Source organism: Mustela putorius, unplaced genomic scaffold (genome assembly GCF_011764305.1).
Source record: "Mustela putorius furo isolate JIRA1106 unplaced genomic scaffold, ASM1176430v1.1 tig00000174_pilon_pilon_pilon, whole genome shotgun sequence".
In the NCBI taxonomy this organism is placed as follows: domain Eukaryota; kingdom Metazoa; phylum Chordata; class Mammalia; order Carnivora; family Mustelidae; genus Mustela; species Mustela putorius.
This window is the reverse complement of record NW_025421304.1, coordinates 33810431-33829466: the sequence shown is the minus strand read 5'-3', so window position 1 is coordinate 33829466 and position 19036 is coordinate 33810431. Positions and strand designations below refer to the sequence as shown.

The 19036-nt window shown below is 38.2% G+C and overlaps 1 protein-coding gene across 2 annotated transcripts in view; it reads right to left on the bottom strand.

Annotated features, from left to right (window-relative positions):
- The window catches only part of CNTNAP4 (contactin associated protein family member 4), a 236901-nt gene that overhangs the window by 11390 nt on the left and 206475 nt on the right, over positions 1 to 19036 (bottom strand). For both annotated transcript variants that reach the window (XM_004753962.3, XM_004753963.3), the window contains exons 18-21: positions 11284 to 11523; positions 9050 to 9274; positions 7513 to 7646; positions 6682 to 6769 (exon numbers count right to left, since the gene is read on the bottom strand). In XM_004753962.3, the coding sequence (XP_004754019.1) occupies positions 6682 to 6769; positions 7513 to 7646; positions 9050 to 9274; positions 11284 to 11523 (687 nt within the window). The remainder of the gene's footprint in view (positions 1 to 6681; positions 6770 to 7512; positions 7647 to 9049; positions 9275 to 11283; positions 11524 to 19036) is intronic.

The window sequence follows — 19036 nt, the reverse complement described above, 5'->3', positions numbered from 1 at the left end:
GGAAAGGCACTGCACAGGCTTCTTCAGCTACCTCCCCAGAACTGAGTCCAAACAAAATGAACAGCTATACTATGTTGTTCATAAGCAAAACTGGCCTTAGAAATACATGGCATTAGATATCTTACTGGACATTCACAATTGTGCTAATAAAGCCAATGAGAAAAATACCTATCTTTCCAATTATCGGACTCCTGAAATGCCAACACCATTTAACGATTAGAACAGGGAGGATGGAGGAATTGAAGACCGACGTCTCCTACTTGACACAAATCCTTAGAGGACTCAATCATGTTTTATATATTTCTGGTTATAAAAACCCTTAACAGACTCAGATTTTTTATAATCTTGCCTATAAAAAATTAGCCTCAACTGTATTTTCTAACAGAGGGAATGACTTCTGCTTTGTTAAAGAAGAAACTTTTTAACAAAAAGCCTACAAGAAAAATAAGAGTCCCAAGGAATTAAAATTCGTATGAAGAGCATTTCTATACCTGGAAAGAGGACTGTTTCTGGAAAGGCCGTGAAGTAAATGGAAGAACATCTTAAGGAGGGCTTCATGGAAATTCTTGTGGCTCTCATTACCAAACTAACAGAAAACCTCAGAAAACAAAACCAAATAGGTTGGCTATACCTAGCAAGAGGGACCTTGTTTCAAAAGTATCTCAGCATCTTTAACACGTAAAAGTAAGGGTAAGAAGGCTTGCCAGAACATGGTGCACTAAGTCAGAGGGGGAGCACGGCTAAGACCCGGCACGACATCTTCATCATTACATGCAATTACGACCAGGATTCAATAAACAAGAGTCAGTGCAAAAGTAAAATGGCAAAGCAGTCAGCAAATGCTACATGGATAAGGAAGCAGTTATTCATAAAACGTATTTATTTGCCAACCAAACCTACTGCTCAGAGATATAACCTTGAAAATCTGATTAATACAGAAGCTATTTATAGTTCGATATCTCTGGGCAATCCGTACTTCTCTTTTGCTTTGAATATAACCTGTCTTAAGTGTCACAGACATTTACACAATCACAGTGTCCCTTAAGGAATCTAATCAAACTGTCTTATGTAGCCCCTTGGCTTTGAAGCAGGTTTTACATAAAATATCACCGAGACTGACGTTTGTTCCTATAGCTCCTCTATGAGATGGAGTAGACACTCTCTTCCCTCTGACCACACACTTTATTTACATCTGGCCTAAATCTCCACTGCAGAAATCTGAGCTACTTCCTGGCTCTGCAGCCTCAGAAGAGATCAATGATCCCTACGGGTCATTGCCTCTAAATATATCAAGGCTACTACCCAGCAGAGAATGACTGAAAAACATCTGCAGGCTTTTAGAAAACTCTTCTAACAGAAAAGCAATCCATAAACAGAACTCAGAACTTCATTTTACAGTGAGTTTTGGATGTAAAAATGAATGTAATGCAGACTGTTAGTTATGCAGGAATGTGAGCCAAGTGTGTCTGAGGCCGCCTGGTTCTTCCCACACCAGAAGGACCAAGGAACTGCTGCCGGTCAGCGTTCTGGGACCATAACAGATCTGACACAAACAAGTAATAGTGACTGTAAACTTCACTCCGTCTTCGAACAGAGATTCTTCCGTCATTCCACAGTGGGTGACATCGTTCAGGATGTGAGCACATGTTTCCGTGCAAGGTCTGGTGCAATCTCAAGGTTATGGAATGGTCTTCACGGAGTTTCTTTTTTCAAGTGTGGCATTGTGACCCAACGAAACCTTAATGAGTTAGCAAAGCAACTTTATGCCTGCATAGTTCCTCAGATCAATTACATCTCTTCTTATATGATGTTGAAGTTAATAGTTCTCCTAGCGGAGCTGATGAGGAATCGTTCACCTCGACATCAGTCCTTAATACACGTGAGCAACATACTTAATAGAGAAAGGACGTCAGACTGTTTGCCTTTTCAGAAGGAAGACTGGAAAGGAAAAAATTGCTTCCCCTCTTGTCCTCCAGGGCTCCTTTTACAAAGGAAACGAACCATAGGAACAAAGTTTTATCTCCAGTCCTCATTAATAAGCATTAGTAACAGTTATCAAGGAGGGTGATTTTTAGGTAATAATATCAATTTGTACTATGATGACATGGAAACCAGCTCTAACCTTCTAGTATACCCAAAAGACAACACTAGCAGAATTCACATTTCACTGCTCTTATTCCGCCGGACCAGTCCCGTGGCTCATCACTAGGCCGGCCTGGCCCGCATCTCCGTGCTCTGCGCCCGGAGCTCCTGTGCGCACTCTCCTGCCGACCTCATTCTCTCTTCTCTTCCACCAGTTCCTGCTCTTTAATAAAGTCACTCACATGACAGTGTAATTCCCTGACAGTGGCTTTATTTTTTTTACTTATTCCTGGTGCAGTTACATTTTAAAGCGTGTCAGTAACTAAAGAAATAAACAATTGCCTTCTCTTTTTTACTTTAGGAATTATTCTAGTTTTATCATGGTACAAAGGTGTCTAGTTTTGGCAGCTGATAAATATATAATTTGGGATTTGTGACTTTTGCTTTTATCATTCAGTATTTTCTTTGAAGTGTAAGGAGAGCTCTGTTTTCGTATGTTTGCCAAATGAAAGCGATCAGGGTGATATCGTTGTCAAAGGAGCAAACCCATCCTTCCTACCTGGAGCACATCCTTGTGATTCTATGAGTCTCTGACAACATCTCAACGTCTACCACACCACGTGCTCTATAATTAAAATCAGATACGTGTTTCAGCAACCTGACTGTTTTCTGGGTTTGGGACGGGACACTTTGATCTATGCTCCTGTATCATGATGAGGAGAAAGGTGTTTTTAAGCTTCTAGGTACGGCCAGTTCAAAATAATGCCATTAATTCTATGGAAACAATTAGAGCGTCCACAAGGATGAAGCCGCTCTATGCATCAAAGATAGTCTATGACATTATAATTGCTAAAATATTCAAAAATCCACCTGATGAAGAAAAGAAATTGAGACTTCTTACTGCTCTTCTAAGCTGTACTTCTCTTTTAAAATCTGCTTTTAAAATAACCATTCTCTTATGTGTCCTATCACAATATAATTACATAATCAGGACTTAGGTCATCTGATTTCTCCCTGCCTCTAGGCACTGAAGTGAGTTTTACATAAAGGATTCCTGACACACTAGAAGTTGTTCCTCCAGCTCTCAGTGGAGACTGGCTGTCCTTTCCTTGCTGACTACAGACATTATCTACATGTGGCCTAATCTCCACTGCAGTGAACTGAGCTATCTCCTGGCTCTGTGTCCTCAGGAGAGAGGAATAATCACTATTTTCTTAAAGATTTTATTTATTCATTTCGACATGGGGCTCGATGCCAGGACCCAGAGATCATGACCTGAGCCTAGGCAGACACTTAACCAACTGAGCCACGCAGGCGCCCAAGGAATAATCACTATTGATCAAGACCTCTAATGTGCAAAAGCTACCGCTCAGGTAAGTGCAAATCATCCAATTTTTACTAAAATAAATTAGAAATCTATAATAACATATAAAAGTATCTAGACACAGAATTCAGAGCTTAATCTCACAATGAGATACGGCTATGAAGAGCAGATTTAATGTACTCTTGATCATAGAAGGATCTGAACTAAGCTGCTTGGCTAAAACATTGATCTTCCCACCACACCTCCCGACTACTAATGATTATTATTGTCAAGGTTACTGAGTCCTTAACTTAAATGTAATAGGGAGTTAGAGATGGTTTCCATGTTGTCATAATACTGTTTGATATTATTTCTAAAATTTACCTTCTTTTTGAGTATCTGCTAGTAATGTTTGTTCAGTGACAATCATCCAAAATAATGTCCATAGTTCTTCCTAAATTTAAGAAATGAGTAATGGAGAAAGTTGAAAGAAGGAAAATAGGTCCTTGTTTCTGGGTTTCCATCTATAATAGCAATGAATGGTCATATCCTTCAGGCTTTGGTTGAAAAGGCAGACAAATTGCCACTCCAAAAAAAAAAAAAATGATTGATGAATGTTTATATTCTGCTCCCTTAAAAGAAATATTCAGAAATCATAAAATGACATAAATATTACAACTCATTCTTATTTGGGGGGCAATTTGGAACTATTTTATCTAAAGTGATATAAGGCCCATTATACTCAACTGCATACACAGGGACATTGTGTGTGACAATTGTGTGTGTGCCCACTAAACAAAAGCTCTGTGAGGGCAGACACAATGTCCACTTTGCTGAATGGCACTCTCTGTGTACACAACACGTCACACAGATCACAAAGTATGCGCTAAATGAATCTAAGAAAAATAAGCTTCCAAATAGAAAAACATATTTGATATATGTGGGGCCATGACAAAGTCCTTGCAGGCCTCCAACTAGAGGACAGTAACTGACCTAGGGCCCTCTGAAACCTATCTTTATATTTGGGCCAAGGTCATGCTTCCTGTGAGTGGCTCCCAGTGGTGGCTGAACACAGCAGGGATTCCTAAGGCAGGCTCCTTCTTGGGAAACAGGAGATTCTTCCAATGGCTGGCTGACTCAAGGGCTCCCCAAAGACTGCTCAACCCTTCTGACATGGCACAAACTTCCAAGATCCTTCTAACTTTTTCATTCTCTTTCCTTCATTAGGAGGCAGAGTTGCATGGCCATCTGATGGCTCTCCATTCTTGACCAGCTCCCACTCACTTTCTTTTTTATAAGTTGTTCCCTGAATAAAATCCTCACGTGGTTGATTTTGACTTGGTGACAGCTTCTTGGAAGACCCAGCCTAATGTAATAAGAAACTCTAAGAAGACCCAGCCTAATGTAATAAGAAACTCTAAGAACAATTCTCTGGAAAATTAACAGCTCCATTTTTGCAACTATTTTACTACAAATTAATATACCATATTAAAATATAATAATATACTACATATATTTAATTGTAAATTCATATACCATAAATTATTATTCTCCTTTGAATTACAAATGACTTGAATAGAGGATTAGTTCTTGGTCCTTGGTCAAGATCCTAACCTTAGGTACACACCATATACATTCTTACCTATACTTTTAGGAGAAGAATTGATTCAGACTATAAAGTTCATTGCTGAATCTGGACTTTAATCTTATTTTTCAGTATGAGTGATATGCATTTTAATAATATGCTATTCTTGAATAAAAACATTAACATCTTTAATTCCCTACTAATCTCCCTCCTCATTTACAAAAAGGGAAACAAATATTTATATAATGAATGTTATTATTCTACTATTTGACTAATACAATCCTCCTAATAGAATGCAGATAAGTTTCCCAATTGTTTTATAATATATTTAACATATTTCTACTCACAAAAGGTATTTTCATCAGTAACTGTGGCATTAAATTTGAAGATTTTATTCTTCAAAAATATGATTGTATTAACATTATGCATGGCTGTTAAAATTTTCTATCTTGTGTTTTACATTTTTATGTAATGCCTCATCTCAGACCCTGCTAGACTGAGGAACTCTTGAGATCAGGATTTGTTATATTTATTTGATTTTTTTTATTGCTATAGTCGAATTTACATAATTTACATGATGATACTCACTTGGAATTTTTCAGGTAAGCTTCCAAATATCTAAGAAGTACTTTGCACATGTCCACTCTAGCATACTGAGAGAACATTGCAACTCGTATTTCCGTTTGTTTGTAGATTGAGAGCACACAATTTCGGTGCTCATAGTCCTAGAAAACCTATACATATTCATAAATTTAACTATTAACCTTCTCAAGGACCAATATTTTGATCACTCACCCATGGGTTTAATCAAATATTTCTCAGAATTCTGAGATTATGTTCAGGAAATGTTAGGAATAATTAGTCAAGGTACAAATAACTGAAGAGTTCAAAAAATAAAAGATTCCATTTACTCTCTGAGGGGAAATATTCCAGGCTAGCATCAAATATCAATCAAGAGATGAACATTGGACTACAAGAGGTCTCTATCCCCACCAAATCATGTTAAGTATCACTCTTCTTTATAATTTACTTATAACTAAAAAGAAAACCCTTTCAAAATGTACTGTTCCTCTTTCCACCTAGTCCTTGTTGGCAAGTATAAAAAAATGTATATATATTTTGATGTTAAAATGGCAAGGGTATGCTTCTATCAGAAGGAATTGGTGGATATAAATAATAACCACAAGACATTTAAGTAGACACAGGGTTCCAGCCAGAGCGGCGAGCTACTACCACCTTTCAACAAAGCAAAGAGGATCCAAGCAAGCACCTAAAACAGATTCACAAACCTGGAAGAAAAGCCCCTGCTCTCCCCTCCCTTCTCTCTTAGGTCTAGTCCTGGTTTGATCATTAGATGACAGCCTGTGTATTTGGCAGGTGATTGATACATAGTCTGTGATTTCTACCTTTATTGTTTGATATTTTTGAAGTGTGAGAACAATATCATGTTTCATTACATGGAGACCACAGTGGCATTTTTGTCAAAGGACCATGCCTGCTCAGCAGGACGTCCCTGCACACAGTTACATAAACCCCTGAGAAGTTACTGGTTTTGCCTCGATTATCACTCATTTTGTCCTCAAAATAAAACAGGGCATTTCTTTTGGCGTGATCAGTTTGTGTGTGGCCTGTGTGCATGTGCGTACACTTGGACTATGACTCTTCTGATCTTTTTGTGTCATGATTAGGGGAGTATCGTGCCCTTACTTACCTAAAATCCTGCCCAGTACAAGAGACCTGATGGCACTGAATTCTGTACCTGATGACAGGTGGACTTGTCTCTTTGCATTATCATCGATCTATAGAATTGTCACATGAGGTACAAACAGCCAGATGGATGCCATTTTGTTGGGAAGAGGACAAAAATCCACAGAAGACAGAAGAAAAATGGTAAAATAGGCAATTGTTAGTATGGCCCCAGAGATTATAAAAAACAAAATTTAAAGAGCCATTTACAAAGGTGAATGACATTTTCTAAACCTCCTCTTCTACCCTCAGATAGCAGTGCACCCCATCTTCTATCCCCTTACAGCATTTTAATTTTCTCTACTATATGAGAAATCCAAAGTTCATAAAGCTTAAAAAAAAAAACAAGATATGAGTTTTTTCACCTTGAAACTTTTACCAAGGTTGGTATTTTCACTTGAGTCATTCAGCTAAGACATCTTCCTCTGTGTAGAGGTCCAAAACTTTCGTGCTTTTCTTTAAAAACTGGTAGAATGAACAATTCTATTTGTTTCATGAGAGTAGTAAAAGCTCTTTACTAGTTGTATATATGATAAAATAGACAGCTTTCCCCCCTGAACGATGTAAAATAAATGAGGAAAATGTGGCATTTTGGGTATCAAATATTAATCATATCTTGGACAGAATCTTTATCCTTTCAAAAACTAGACCACATTTGGCAGTCTGTCTATGGTCTGTGCAGGAGCAACACTGGAAGGACATCTTCAATCTATTCATTATCATAATTCTGCCGACAGTCCTTCATGCTGGGCAATCGTAATGGTAACCACTAATTCTCTTGAATTTATTATATTACCTCTACGAAGACCACTCCTTCTTCTCTGTTAATCTCTACATGGTGAAGCTGTCCATCCGCCATGTTTTTGAAATCAAAGTTAACGACATCAGGTTCTTGATACCTATTTAGCTTGTACCTGATCTGCAAACTTCCTAAAGTAGGGAAGAGAAGTGATCTTTTTAGTTAAAATTCTAGTTTAAAAGCTACTTTTCAAAACTCAGAGAGTATTCTTTTTAGCTTTCAGTTTCTGGTGGGAAATTCACAGTAGCTTATTGGAGGTCTCCTTTCCTCATAATTCTTAGAAGTCAGCTTCTATGTTAAATTGCACTATTTTCAAGATCAAGACCAAGGATGTTGCCAGTAAGTAGTCTTTCCTGCAAATCTTCAACTTTTCCCCTAGAAGTCAGATATGCAGTTAAGCATAAGCAAATCTCTATACTAGCCTCTAACTTAAAAAACACACCTTCGTATATTATGAAATGCCAGACTGTTGTGGAATATTGCATTAAGTGCTTCCATAATCTCATCTTTGAAAAATATACATCTGCCACTCCTAAAATGCAACTGATTAACGGAATTTTTATAAGCAAATGGAGTTTTACTAAAGATGAAAAATATTTCCACATGGTCACAGTCATAGATTTTGGAATGAGATTAGGATGAAATCAATGGTTTTTGGCCAAACTTACCATGAGAATTAGTATCTCACTTAGCTGCCTGCAAAGATGCCAATTTATTTCACAAGGTAGCTCCAATTTAGCCAAGGAAATATCCTAATGTATAGATAAGCTTCAAGCTCAAAAGATAGACAGTGAAGGTAAATATACTTATTTAACAATATTATTTTTATCTTAGTGTTCTGTGCCCTTGGGCCATATTTATTTGAGTTGAAATGATACATTCAAGTTTATAAACTTATTTTCCTCACTCAGATAATTTATCTATGGAATTTTTATCTTTAATCTGGATATAGAGAGGAGAAAAAAACATCAGCAGTGACAAGGCTTCTGTAATATACACATGTCCTAATCCACAAGCCCTTGCCCTGCACTGATGTACCAACATTTCCCATGACAATTTCATTGCTGACCGTTAGAACCAACAGATTATTTTGTGGATCTATTCCTATATATAATGTTAGGTTGTTAACATTCCCTCAAAATCTCTCTACTTTTAATTGGAGGAAGTATTTACTATATACAAATAGGCATCTTCTTTCAAAATGAACCATAAAATTGAGACTGATCTTATAAGGAATAGTAAAGAGCTTCTAGCAATAATAAAATATGGTTAAGTATTTTATAGAAATAAAAAATGAACACTGAATATGTGAAATTACTAAAATTACAAGCTAAAGCTATCTTAAAATGTTAAATAGTCCTCTTAGATTAAATTTATAGGATAGTACTGAAAAGCAAAATTGAATACAAAAAACAGGCACACTTTTCTTCCTGTTTGTAGTTTGAGAGGCAAGAACACGAGAACAATCCCTATTATTACTAATCTAATGTTCTAATTCAATTTTCTCTCTCTCTCTCATCAAAAAAGCACTCACCATTTTTGGCAATGATAACTGAAAGGTATTCTTTATAAAAGGAGCTCACATAAAGCAGTAAGCTTGGTGCTCGTGTTGTTCGAAAGCTAAATTTGATCATTTCTCTGCTCAGCTTCATATCGCCATGAAATGAAGCAGCGTGGGAGCTGGAATTTTTATTTAAGGAATAATTTTCTTGAAAATTGTAAATCACAGATGAGCCAGATCCAAAATATGCAGAAATCTCTGAAATGATACACACATTTTATGTTAAAAATTAAGTACAAGGATCTTGTTTCAGTTATACTGATGTTTTTAATTAAAAATAACAAATTGTATAGATAAAACAAATAGCTCCAAACCAGAACTAAAGAACACAGAAAGTTAATAGAACTTTTATGATGGTCCTTGAAATGGCTTTATGTTAGAATTATATGTAATTAATATGCTAGTTAACCTTATAATTGAAAGCATAACGTCCTCCACTCTGACTTCAGACATAAACCAGGATTTTTGGCTTTTTTCTCTCTTGCCAACCAACCATTTTCTTATTTAAATTTTTAGTCCCATCTATTATTCTGTAGATAGAATACACTAGTCTTCCTGTAACAGGAAGGAAGTTTGAGGGGTCCTCTTACCTTCCAGGATCAACAGGCAGAAATGTTCCTTTTTACCTAAACACTTTCCCCTATTTATTGTGCCTTATGAAAAGAAGCTAAGTCCAGCGTTCATGTAAGAGAGGGCAGCAGCATCTGTGTAGCAGTGATCAACACAAGGAACTATCCAGCCTCTTTTAGTTTTACAAAAGTGTAGTATTTTACTTATATGAGACAAATATCCCAAATTCACACACACATGCATGTGCATGCACACACACCACATATTTTTTATTTATGTATGAAAATGAGGAGGATACTGGAGGAATAATTAGAGTTGGATCCTTGAACTCTACTTCTCTCCATTACTATAAAGTGGAACCAGTTGTGGAACGTGAGCTGTAAATGATGCTCGCGGGGTGACACAGCAACATTTCCATTCCCTCGGCACTTGAAGAGTGTTTTTGTTTGCTTGTTTTACTATTTTTATTATGTGCAACACACTTTTTGTATGCAACATGACACACAGATGCAGAGTAGTATTCTTGATTGCAGTTAGCAAGCTGAACTAGAAATCATTCAGATTCAAAAAGTAAAGACACGTTCTTGGGAAGATGTGGTCTTTGTTCTCACTTTGTTTAGAACTCATGACCTGAGATCAAAATCTGACTGAGATTGAGACCCAGGCCAAGACCAAGAGTCAGGCACTAAGTGCACTAAGCTACCCAGGTGCCCTCTAACTCTAACTGTGAACAGCCTCCTAGAATGAGAGCAGTGGTGTGTGAGTTATTATTAGAGGTTGACTTGAAATTATAACTTAGTTCTGATAAAAAGTACATGACTTTTAACCCACTTTCCATGAAATAATCCCAAGGGCTTTCTTTGCAAAGCAGGAATTGCTTCAATTTGGAGGCAATTTTTGTTAGCCTCCTTCAGGAAAAGGTTCAGTAGCCCAGACACACTCAAATAAAGCAACTGAATTAAACATGATGGCAGTTTTCTAGGAGCAACTATGAAAGCATAACAAATGTTTGTGTATTCAGAGAAGTCCATCCAGAACACTTAATACTACACTCAGATGTTCCTTTCTTCCATGACATAGGTCTGTGAACAAGACAAACTGAAAAATATTCCACTATTTTACTTCACAGATATTGCCCACATCATAGAGAAAAATGCTGGAGTATCTCTATTTTGTTACACATGCATATTTAATGGAAAAGTTATTTTTATTCTTGGAAAAAATATTTGTTTGGCAAAAACCAAAACACAATACTTCCTAAGTCTCTTTTCATGGTTGACTATCTTCATCAAAAATAACAATAATGTCTTTAAAGATTTTAAAATAGAGAGCTGCCCCATGGGACAGGTTGTTGACAGCTATAATCCTTAAGAGCATCAACATGAGATAGAAAAAAAGCAGATGAAGCAGCCAATACTTTAAGACATCTAGAGGCAACTTGAGAGGCTTTATTATTAATAGATACTAGTTTTTTAAGAAATGAGGCAAATATCCAAGAAATGAAATGGGATTAGCATGAAACAGGTAATTTGAAGAAAAAAAAAATCAGAAATGGAACTATTTCTCTTTCAAATTAGCTACCCAGAAAATGACGACAAGATGTTTTCTTCACACTGGATACCCCATGCCATACTTACCTTTGGAGCAGAAAGGCCCTGCATACGCAGAGAAGGTGCAGTCACAAGAGAACCCGCTGAGCTTTTCTCTGCATTTCCCTCCATTCTGACACAACTTTCCGTAGCTGCTGCAGTGCCCTCTACAACCCGGCTCCACTCCGGGTGTCACCTTAGCTCTTTCTTCCAGGTCCAGGGACACTCCGTTCAGCTGCAGAGACCGAATGCAGCCTAGAAAGCCCCTCTGTCTGGTGGCCGTTCCACCTAAGAGGGAAATACGGTGAATGGAAACATGTTCCTCCATGTTTTATTCAGGATTCAGGACCAGATAAAACTGAGACCTCACAAAGAAGGACCAATGCTGTGGCCTTACAGGGAATGGGCAAAACCAGATGAGCCAATAAATTTGGGGAACACAATTTGTGACAGAATATTGAGAGAATTCAAGAAGATAAAAATGAGAACTCAATTTTTTCCCAAGGTTGAATCTGTTACATATTGGTTTTCTAAAAAGGATTTATTAAAATGTAAATCGGAGAGGTGGTTTTCTTGGTTGTTGTTTTTAGTTTCTTTCAAAGAACAGGGCGCCTGGGTGGCTCAGTGGTTAAAGCCTCTGCCTTCGGCTCAGGTCATGATCCCAGGGTCCTGGGATCGAGCCTCGCATCGGGCTCTCTGCTCAGTGGGGAGCCTGCTTCCTCCTCTCTCTCTGCCTGCCTCTCTGCCTACTTGTGGTCTGTCTGTCAAATAAATAAAAAATCTTAAAAAAAAGAACTACTTCAAAGAACAGAATAAGGCTATATCTTAGTCTCATGCAAAATAAGTTAATGGATTGATAGTCTTATGTAGAAGATTTTTTTGTTTTTTTTGTGTTTTTTTTGCACAATTTTAAATCAGCATATATTTGTGGGTAAGTGTGGCGAATTCTTCATACTGAAACCCGATCCTGATGCTGGTGTGCTGTTGACTTATTGAGCATTACGAAAGACTCCTTGAGTTCTTCTGATGACTGCGCACCGATGTCGTCTTTGGTCGTTATTCTTCCATCAAAAACGAGGTTACTGAGATTATTCGTGTTTGTCTGCCATACTTCTCAGTGCATTTTTTCTCAATACTGGTCCAGTGTGGATTAATGTAAGCTCAGAAAGATTCTCAGCAAACTGGGGAGAGGGGGTTGATGGAGAGACAGTGATGTAGCACTTATTGGCTAATACCTGACAATATGACTTGTCAAGTGACCCCTGAAGAGGTTTACAGTGTCTGAGTGGAATCAGACCCTGCAGTTATAAGGCAGAGGCTCTCAAACCTTAAGGAATATGAGTGTCACATGGAAGCCTTCGTAAAAATACAGACTTGCTCCAAGAAATACTGATTCTGTGGGCCCGAAATAAGGGCTGGGAATTGAAACAATAAACAATCAACCTGGGATGCGGATCTTATTCAGGCAGTCCCTTGACCCCACATTTCATCAGCACGATCCTGATTAGCATGTAAGCTCTAAGAGGATCTTCACCACGTGTCCAGAACACCATACGTTAATACTCAGAACCTTAAGTGGGAAAGTAGTACTCTAATCTAAATAGTCCAAGTGATTCTTTAGAGGTGTCAGATGGTCATGGGTCCTCTAAAACAGAGCTTTGTCGCTGAACAGATGATACGGTCTCACCTCCAGATCTTAGACCTGCTCTGTACAGACTGTCTCTTCCTAGGACATGCGGCTCCCTCCTCTACCACTTCACGTAGCGCACTCTGCATCTGGCCTACATGGCTTAACATCTTCTTATCCTCAGAGATTAAACATATTTGGGGTTTTTTAAACTTCAGAGCCAAGAGTTGGCCAGAAAGACCCTACGTAAATAGACCTTTGTCACCGTCCACCAGGTTTTACATTTTACCAACTGACTTTGTGTATTATCAGCATATATCAGCACACAGAACTGTGTCTGACGCAGAAGAGCTGTGCAGTAACTATTTACAATCTTAACTAATTGATCAGCAATTGACATTAATGACTGATTATTAATAATCAGTTAACACACTGGCTCCTTAAATTGGATTATGCTGGGGGCAGGTGGAGGCAGGGTGGAGCTGGGTGCTTGGTGCTTCAAAGAGGGAACACTATTGGCCACAGAGGGTAGTCTGGGCCTCTGAGCCTGAGAATGAGGATAAAACCCAAGCAATGTTTCTGAATCCATTAAGTCTACATTTTTGAATAATGAAATACCATGAAGGGAAAACTAAAAGAATTTCTAAGAATTCTGGACTCATTTCACTAATGGTATTTATAATTCAGATTCATAGACATAAGGGTCCCCATTCAGGCACCTGTACTTAAATTTTGTGTATTGAAATTGCTTCAGCTGACATAATTTGTGCCTCTTCTATGATTCAAATACAATGAAGTCATATTTTCCATTTATAAATCCAGATGCAGCATGACATGGAACCAGACATGGTCCAGTTCCAGTTTACGTAGGCATGGCAGGGAGCAAGGAGTTCATCTCATCCCAGAGTCTCAGAATAGCTGACAATATTCTTGTCTCCTTCCTCCTACATCTACTCTGTCCCCTTCCATTCCAGAAGTCTCTCTTCTCCCCTTCTTCTCAGGACCCTTCTTTTCCTGCCACATCTAAACTGCTACTCACCTTAGCTTCAGGCCTCCTTATTCTCACACTTTGCCAACTCACCTCAATAGAATATCGAGAGCTCAGAGTTAAGACTTTGACCAAATTCTCTTAGCGTCCTTGCTGGAGTTTTCTTTGTTGGGTAAGGAAGCCCACAGTCTTGCTTTTAGCTTTGGCCCGGAAACTCTTTGGATGAGGGCCAGGCGCTGGAAAGACTGAATTACAGGTGGATTCCTGGTGTATATCATTTATTTCATGTTATAGTACTTCAAATCATGATATATCATGATTTAAAATAACGTTATCATCCTGTAACAGTAATGTTACATCATGGCCCAGTAAGCATTTATCACTCTGAAGCAGCAAGTCTCTCTGCTTTAGCAGTTGAACTCCTTTTGCCAGTGACATCATAATAACTAAATAGCATGGGAATCCAACAGCTGAATACAATTCCTTTTTATCTGCCCCAGCTTGTTTATTCTTATTTATTTTACTTTGTTCTAGATGATGAGGAGCTAGAGGCATAGGGAATTCCAGAGACAAGCCCATGGGCACAGCTGAGGAAATACTAAAATAAACCCACTCAGTTACAGGCAGGAAAGGGCAAGAACCTACGGTGGGCTTTTTATTGCAAAGTGTGTCTCCACACCAAAACATGGTCAAAAAAGATCATTTTCATTTTCTTCTATTCCTTAGATCATTTTGGGTTGAACAGCATTTCAGTTCTAGAAGCTCTACTTAGGAGTTCCTCACTGGGCATGGTGTCTGACATGCGAGGTACAGAATTACACTGATGTGCCCTCATTGAGCTCATGGTCTAGTGGTAGACGTGGACAGGGAAACACATGATGTTAATGGCAGAAATAGGTACCTGGTAGACAAGAAGTTTAGAGGATGGGGATATTAAAGAAAAAAAAACCCAATATACATGTATGAAATACATATATTGTAATAGTGAGAAGAAAATCAAAACCCAGCCTTGCAAACAGGATTTCTGAATTGTGTACTTGTGAAGAATTAATGTTTACCTAATCAGAGTATTTTTTTAAAAGATTTTATTTATTTGAGAGAGAGAGAGTGCATGAGAGACCATGAGGAGCACAAGTGGGGAGAGGGGAGCAGAAAGAGGGGGCAGGAAGCAGACTCCCCACTGAGCAGGTAGCCCGACATGGGGCTCAATCCCAGGACCCAGAGATCATGACCTGAGCCGAAGGCAGACCCTTAACCGACTGAGCCACCCAGGCGCCCCTTTAATCAAATAGTTTTAAACTATGCTTTTAAAATATTCAGGAAAAAATGTCTAATTAAACATAAACATATATGTCATACATGTGTTGAGGATTTTTGCTTTTCCATTAGGTTTCAAGTTAATAACTTCTTATTTTAAGAAGAACTATCCTGGAGAACACAGCCAGTGTAAACAGTATTCAGCTTGAAAGCTTAATTAAAGATTCCAACGACTTTTCAGGGTTAGAGTAGGTCCAATTAAAATGAGCTGCAGTTTGATTAATTGATTCTGGATGTTTCCACTGAGCTATTATGTTTGGAACTGTCTTCCAATTAATTTCCTATCAATTTACCTGCCACGCTATATCAGATATAATGAATTCTGGAACTTCACAAACACTAGGTATCCTGTGAAACTCATGCCTAACCTTCCTACATGAAGGAATAAAACTAAATCTGTTCACTTACATAACAGTACTGGGATCTGTACCTAATAGGTGCACTAGGTGATGAACAGAGACTGACTCCAACCCTTTTATCATGTTCATTACTCTCAGGAAGTGAGTCTAAGTGACAGATGCTATTGTCATGAAATATGAGCTGGCTCTTTCCTTTGCCAATTTTTTTTTTTTTTTTTTTTTTTTGGTTTGGAAGCAGGAACACCTTTAATTTTTTAATGGCAAATTATTTAGGTACTGTGCTTGAATGTTATTGAGGATTAACTGGGAACAACTGTATATTTGCCCAGGGGCCTTAGAATAAAAAAAAATCAAGATCCCACGTTTCTCTTTAAAATTTGAAGTTATAGAAATGGGTCTGGCAGAGTACAGGGGCTCTCCCTGACCATGGCACTGTGGCAGAGAAAGGCAGCTGAGGCTCTGACCACTGAGAGGAATCTGGAACGGGAAAGTGATAGCCCACGCAGGCTGGGCCCAGGACCAAGTCAGGGGACTGAAGGGAAAAAATGGTCTCCTCTATATTACGTACTGGATCTTTAATCCTGACCTACCCAGTCATCCTTGGGATGGCTTAGCCTTGAAGAAATGGTACATTAATGTACAGAGCTGTGAGACTGGACCCCAGCTATAATTTTATCATGGAATATTCCTCACTGACCCTAGGAGAGTCGAGGGGGGAGGACTGTTCTCCCTCATGTTCAAAGACCTATTACAGCTGAAAAGGAAGCGAGTGTAGTAAGCAACAGTGTCACAGGGCAGAAAATGCTGGCACTGGTCCCTGAATCAAAGTCAGTAGTGAGAACAGGCCCCCGTGGTACTCCTAGCAGAAAAATGTGGGTCTACTTAGTTTACTCACATGCCAAGGCCACAGCACCTCTCTGGTTTGACCTAAGGCACATTTTAAAGAAATGAACTGCCGGTGGTCTGAGTCATAGTCTCTGCTCCTAAAAGAGCCCACATGAATTCTGATTTCAGTCAACAGTCACTAAGATTTGCTCACTAAACATGCAAAAGTACACTGAGTGCTTCTTAAGCTGATCATGAAAAAGACATCTCAAGGAGGAGAGAAGAACACAATTGAAGTAAATGATATGATTGCATGAAAGAGAAATGTGGCTTTCATTGCACTGCGCTTTGGTGTGTGGGAACGTATTTACAACAAAAGAAAAATCAGATTGAAATAAAAAATATTCAAATGTAAAACTTTTTGACATTCTCTTCCCATAACTATTTTAGCCTACAAAACGTAAACTAAAAGTAAAAAGACAAATTCTAGACTATATTGTAATTAATAACCCCTGCTCATCAAAAGACACCATTACACATATGAAAATACAATCCAAAGAGAGAGAAGAAATTGGGAATAAATGTATCTGAAATGAATCCAAAATACACACAGAGTTCTTAGAAATTTTTTTTTTTTCAAGCCACAGTTGTGGCTTGAAACCACAACTGTGAGATCAAGACCTAAGCTGAGATCAAGAGTCAGACATTTAACTGACTGAGACACCCAGTTCCCCCACCTTTTTTTTGAAGAAGACAACCCTATAGAAAATGGGCAACAGATTTGAATAGCCACGTCATAAGGAGGGTATCCAAATGGTCAATAGCTATTTGGCAGTGTCTCTTAATGCTTAACATATGCCCATCTTATGACCCAGTAATTCCACTGTTAGGGTACAGACCCAACAGAAATACAAGGATATGTTCACTGAAGGACCAGTATAAGGCTGTATTTGTGGTATCCAACTTTACAAGCCCACGAAAGCCTATCCACCAGAAATAAATCTATCTTTTTACTGATATTGTCAGTTTCCCAAAAGATCCCTGGGTGACACTCATGTGCCACTGAGGGTGAGAACCAGCCTTCAGAGCTTCCATAAGCTCAGAGCTCAATATTAACCTTTGTGTATGACGATTAGAAACGGTCTGCGCTAGAAGCTCAACAAGCATCTGTGGATTTGATGCAATTCAAATGCAATGCAAATGACTTCTGAGTCTATGTCAGGAGTTCTCACTTCTCTCCCAGGTCCAGGTCCGAGTCGCAAAGTACTGCGATGGACTGTGCCCCATTTAAAAACCTGTCAGTAAAAGAATTTGGATTGCAAACAAAAATTGCAGAGCTAGTTGAATGAAAATCAATTCAAGGCTAATTTAAGAAGCTTCTAAGAAAAATGCTGAGTTTACAAACCAAAATAGAAAATGACCACTGTCACATTTCAGCTTAGAAAAAAAAAAAAAAATGATTGATTCTTTTCCCTCCATCATTTCCGTGGTTGGAGAATGTTTGCAGGGGAATGATAACAGCAATGACTCTCGCCACTGAGTCCTCAGTGTAACAGGGTCAAGGGCATATGTTTAATACACCAATTAACATCATGCCACTAAACTTATTTTTTAGAGTAACAAATAGCACCTCTGAATAGAACTGTTCAACTCGGGTCGTAAATCACGCACATACAGAAAGGAGAAAGTGAAAGAATGTGAAAAGGTCAGGAAAGACCCAGTGCCATAATTAAAAGCCAGAATGGGGAAAGATGGGCTACAACTACAAGGTGAATCATCTTTTTTATTACAAAGAGCAATGTGATGGTTGGGACAGCGGGGAAGGGGAGGAGATGGTCACTGCACTGGTGTTCACTGGTTCTAATTTATCACATTCCATTCTCGTCGACCGCTTTGACTTCTTCATACAAGGTTTTATGTTCATTATTTTATTACTCCTTCACATTGCATGGCATCCTACAGTTTAGTTAACTGAAGACAATTGTTCCAACCTTTGAAACTACAGGGATTGTTGTGTTCTATAATTCTTTGCTGTAGATGAACGTAGTTCCACCTCCGAGACTCTCATTTTCTTCTTTCTATTTTAATCGTCATATATCATTGTTGCTCAGTTGAATCACATTTTTAATCATTCCTTCTATTTCTTTTTACTGATTTTGCTCAGAAGGTAAAGCATCAGTCTTGCCCCAGAGTTTCACTCTGAGATGCAGACACACTTTACAACTGCTTTTTAAGGGAGAGACTGAAGGCAGCAATTGGGAAAACATATCAGATGCTTTCAGGTTGTCCCATTCCACTAGTCACTACTGAGCGACCACCAAAATCCTTAATTTCAAAAAAATGTAATGTCAGTAAGTATCATCAACATAGGCCTGGCTGTGGTAGCACAGTGAGATGGAGACTATAAAGGAAATAAAAAGGAATATATATGCATATATCCACAACACTTTACTTATAGGTAAAAATGTTACAGATATATCTCAAAGAAACATAGTTCTATATTATCAAAATTTCTTATGTTTCATATTTGTAGTTTTATAAAGTAACTTTATTTGGTATTTGAAATATTCCACAAGAGTGTTAATGTTTTCTGCCAAATTTGTTTATAAAAAGGAAGGCACATTTTTGGTAAAAGCTACTAAGTGCTGCGATACTAACATTATCTTGGACTAGCATTAGCTTAGT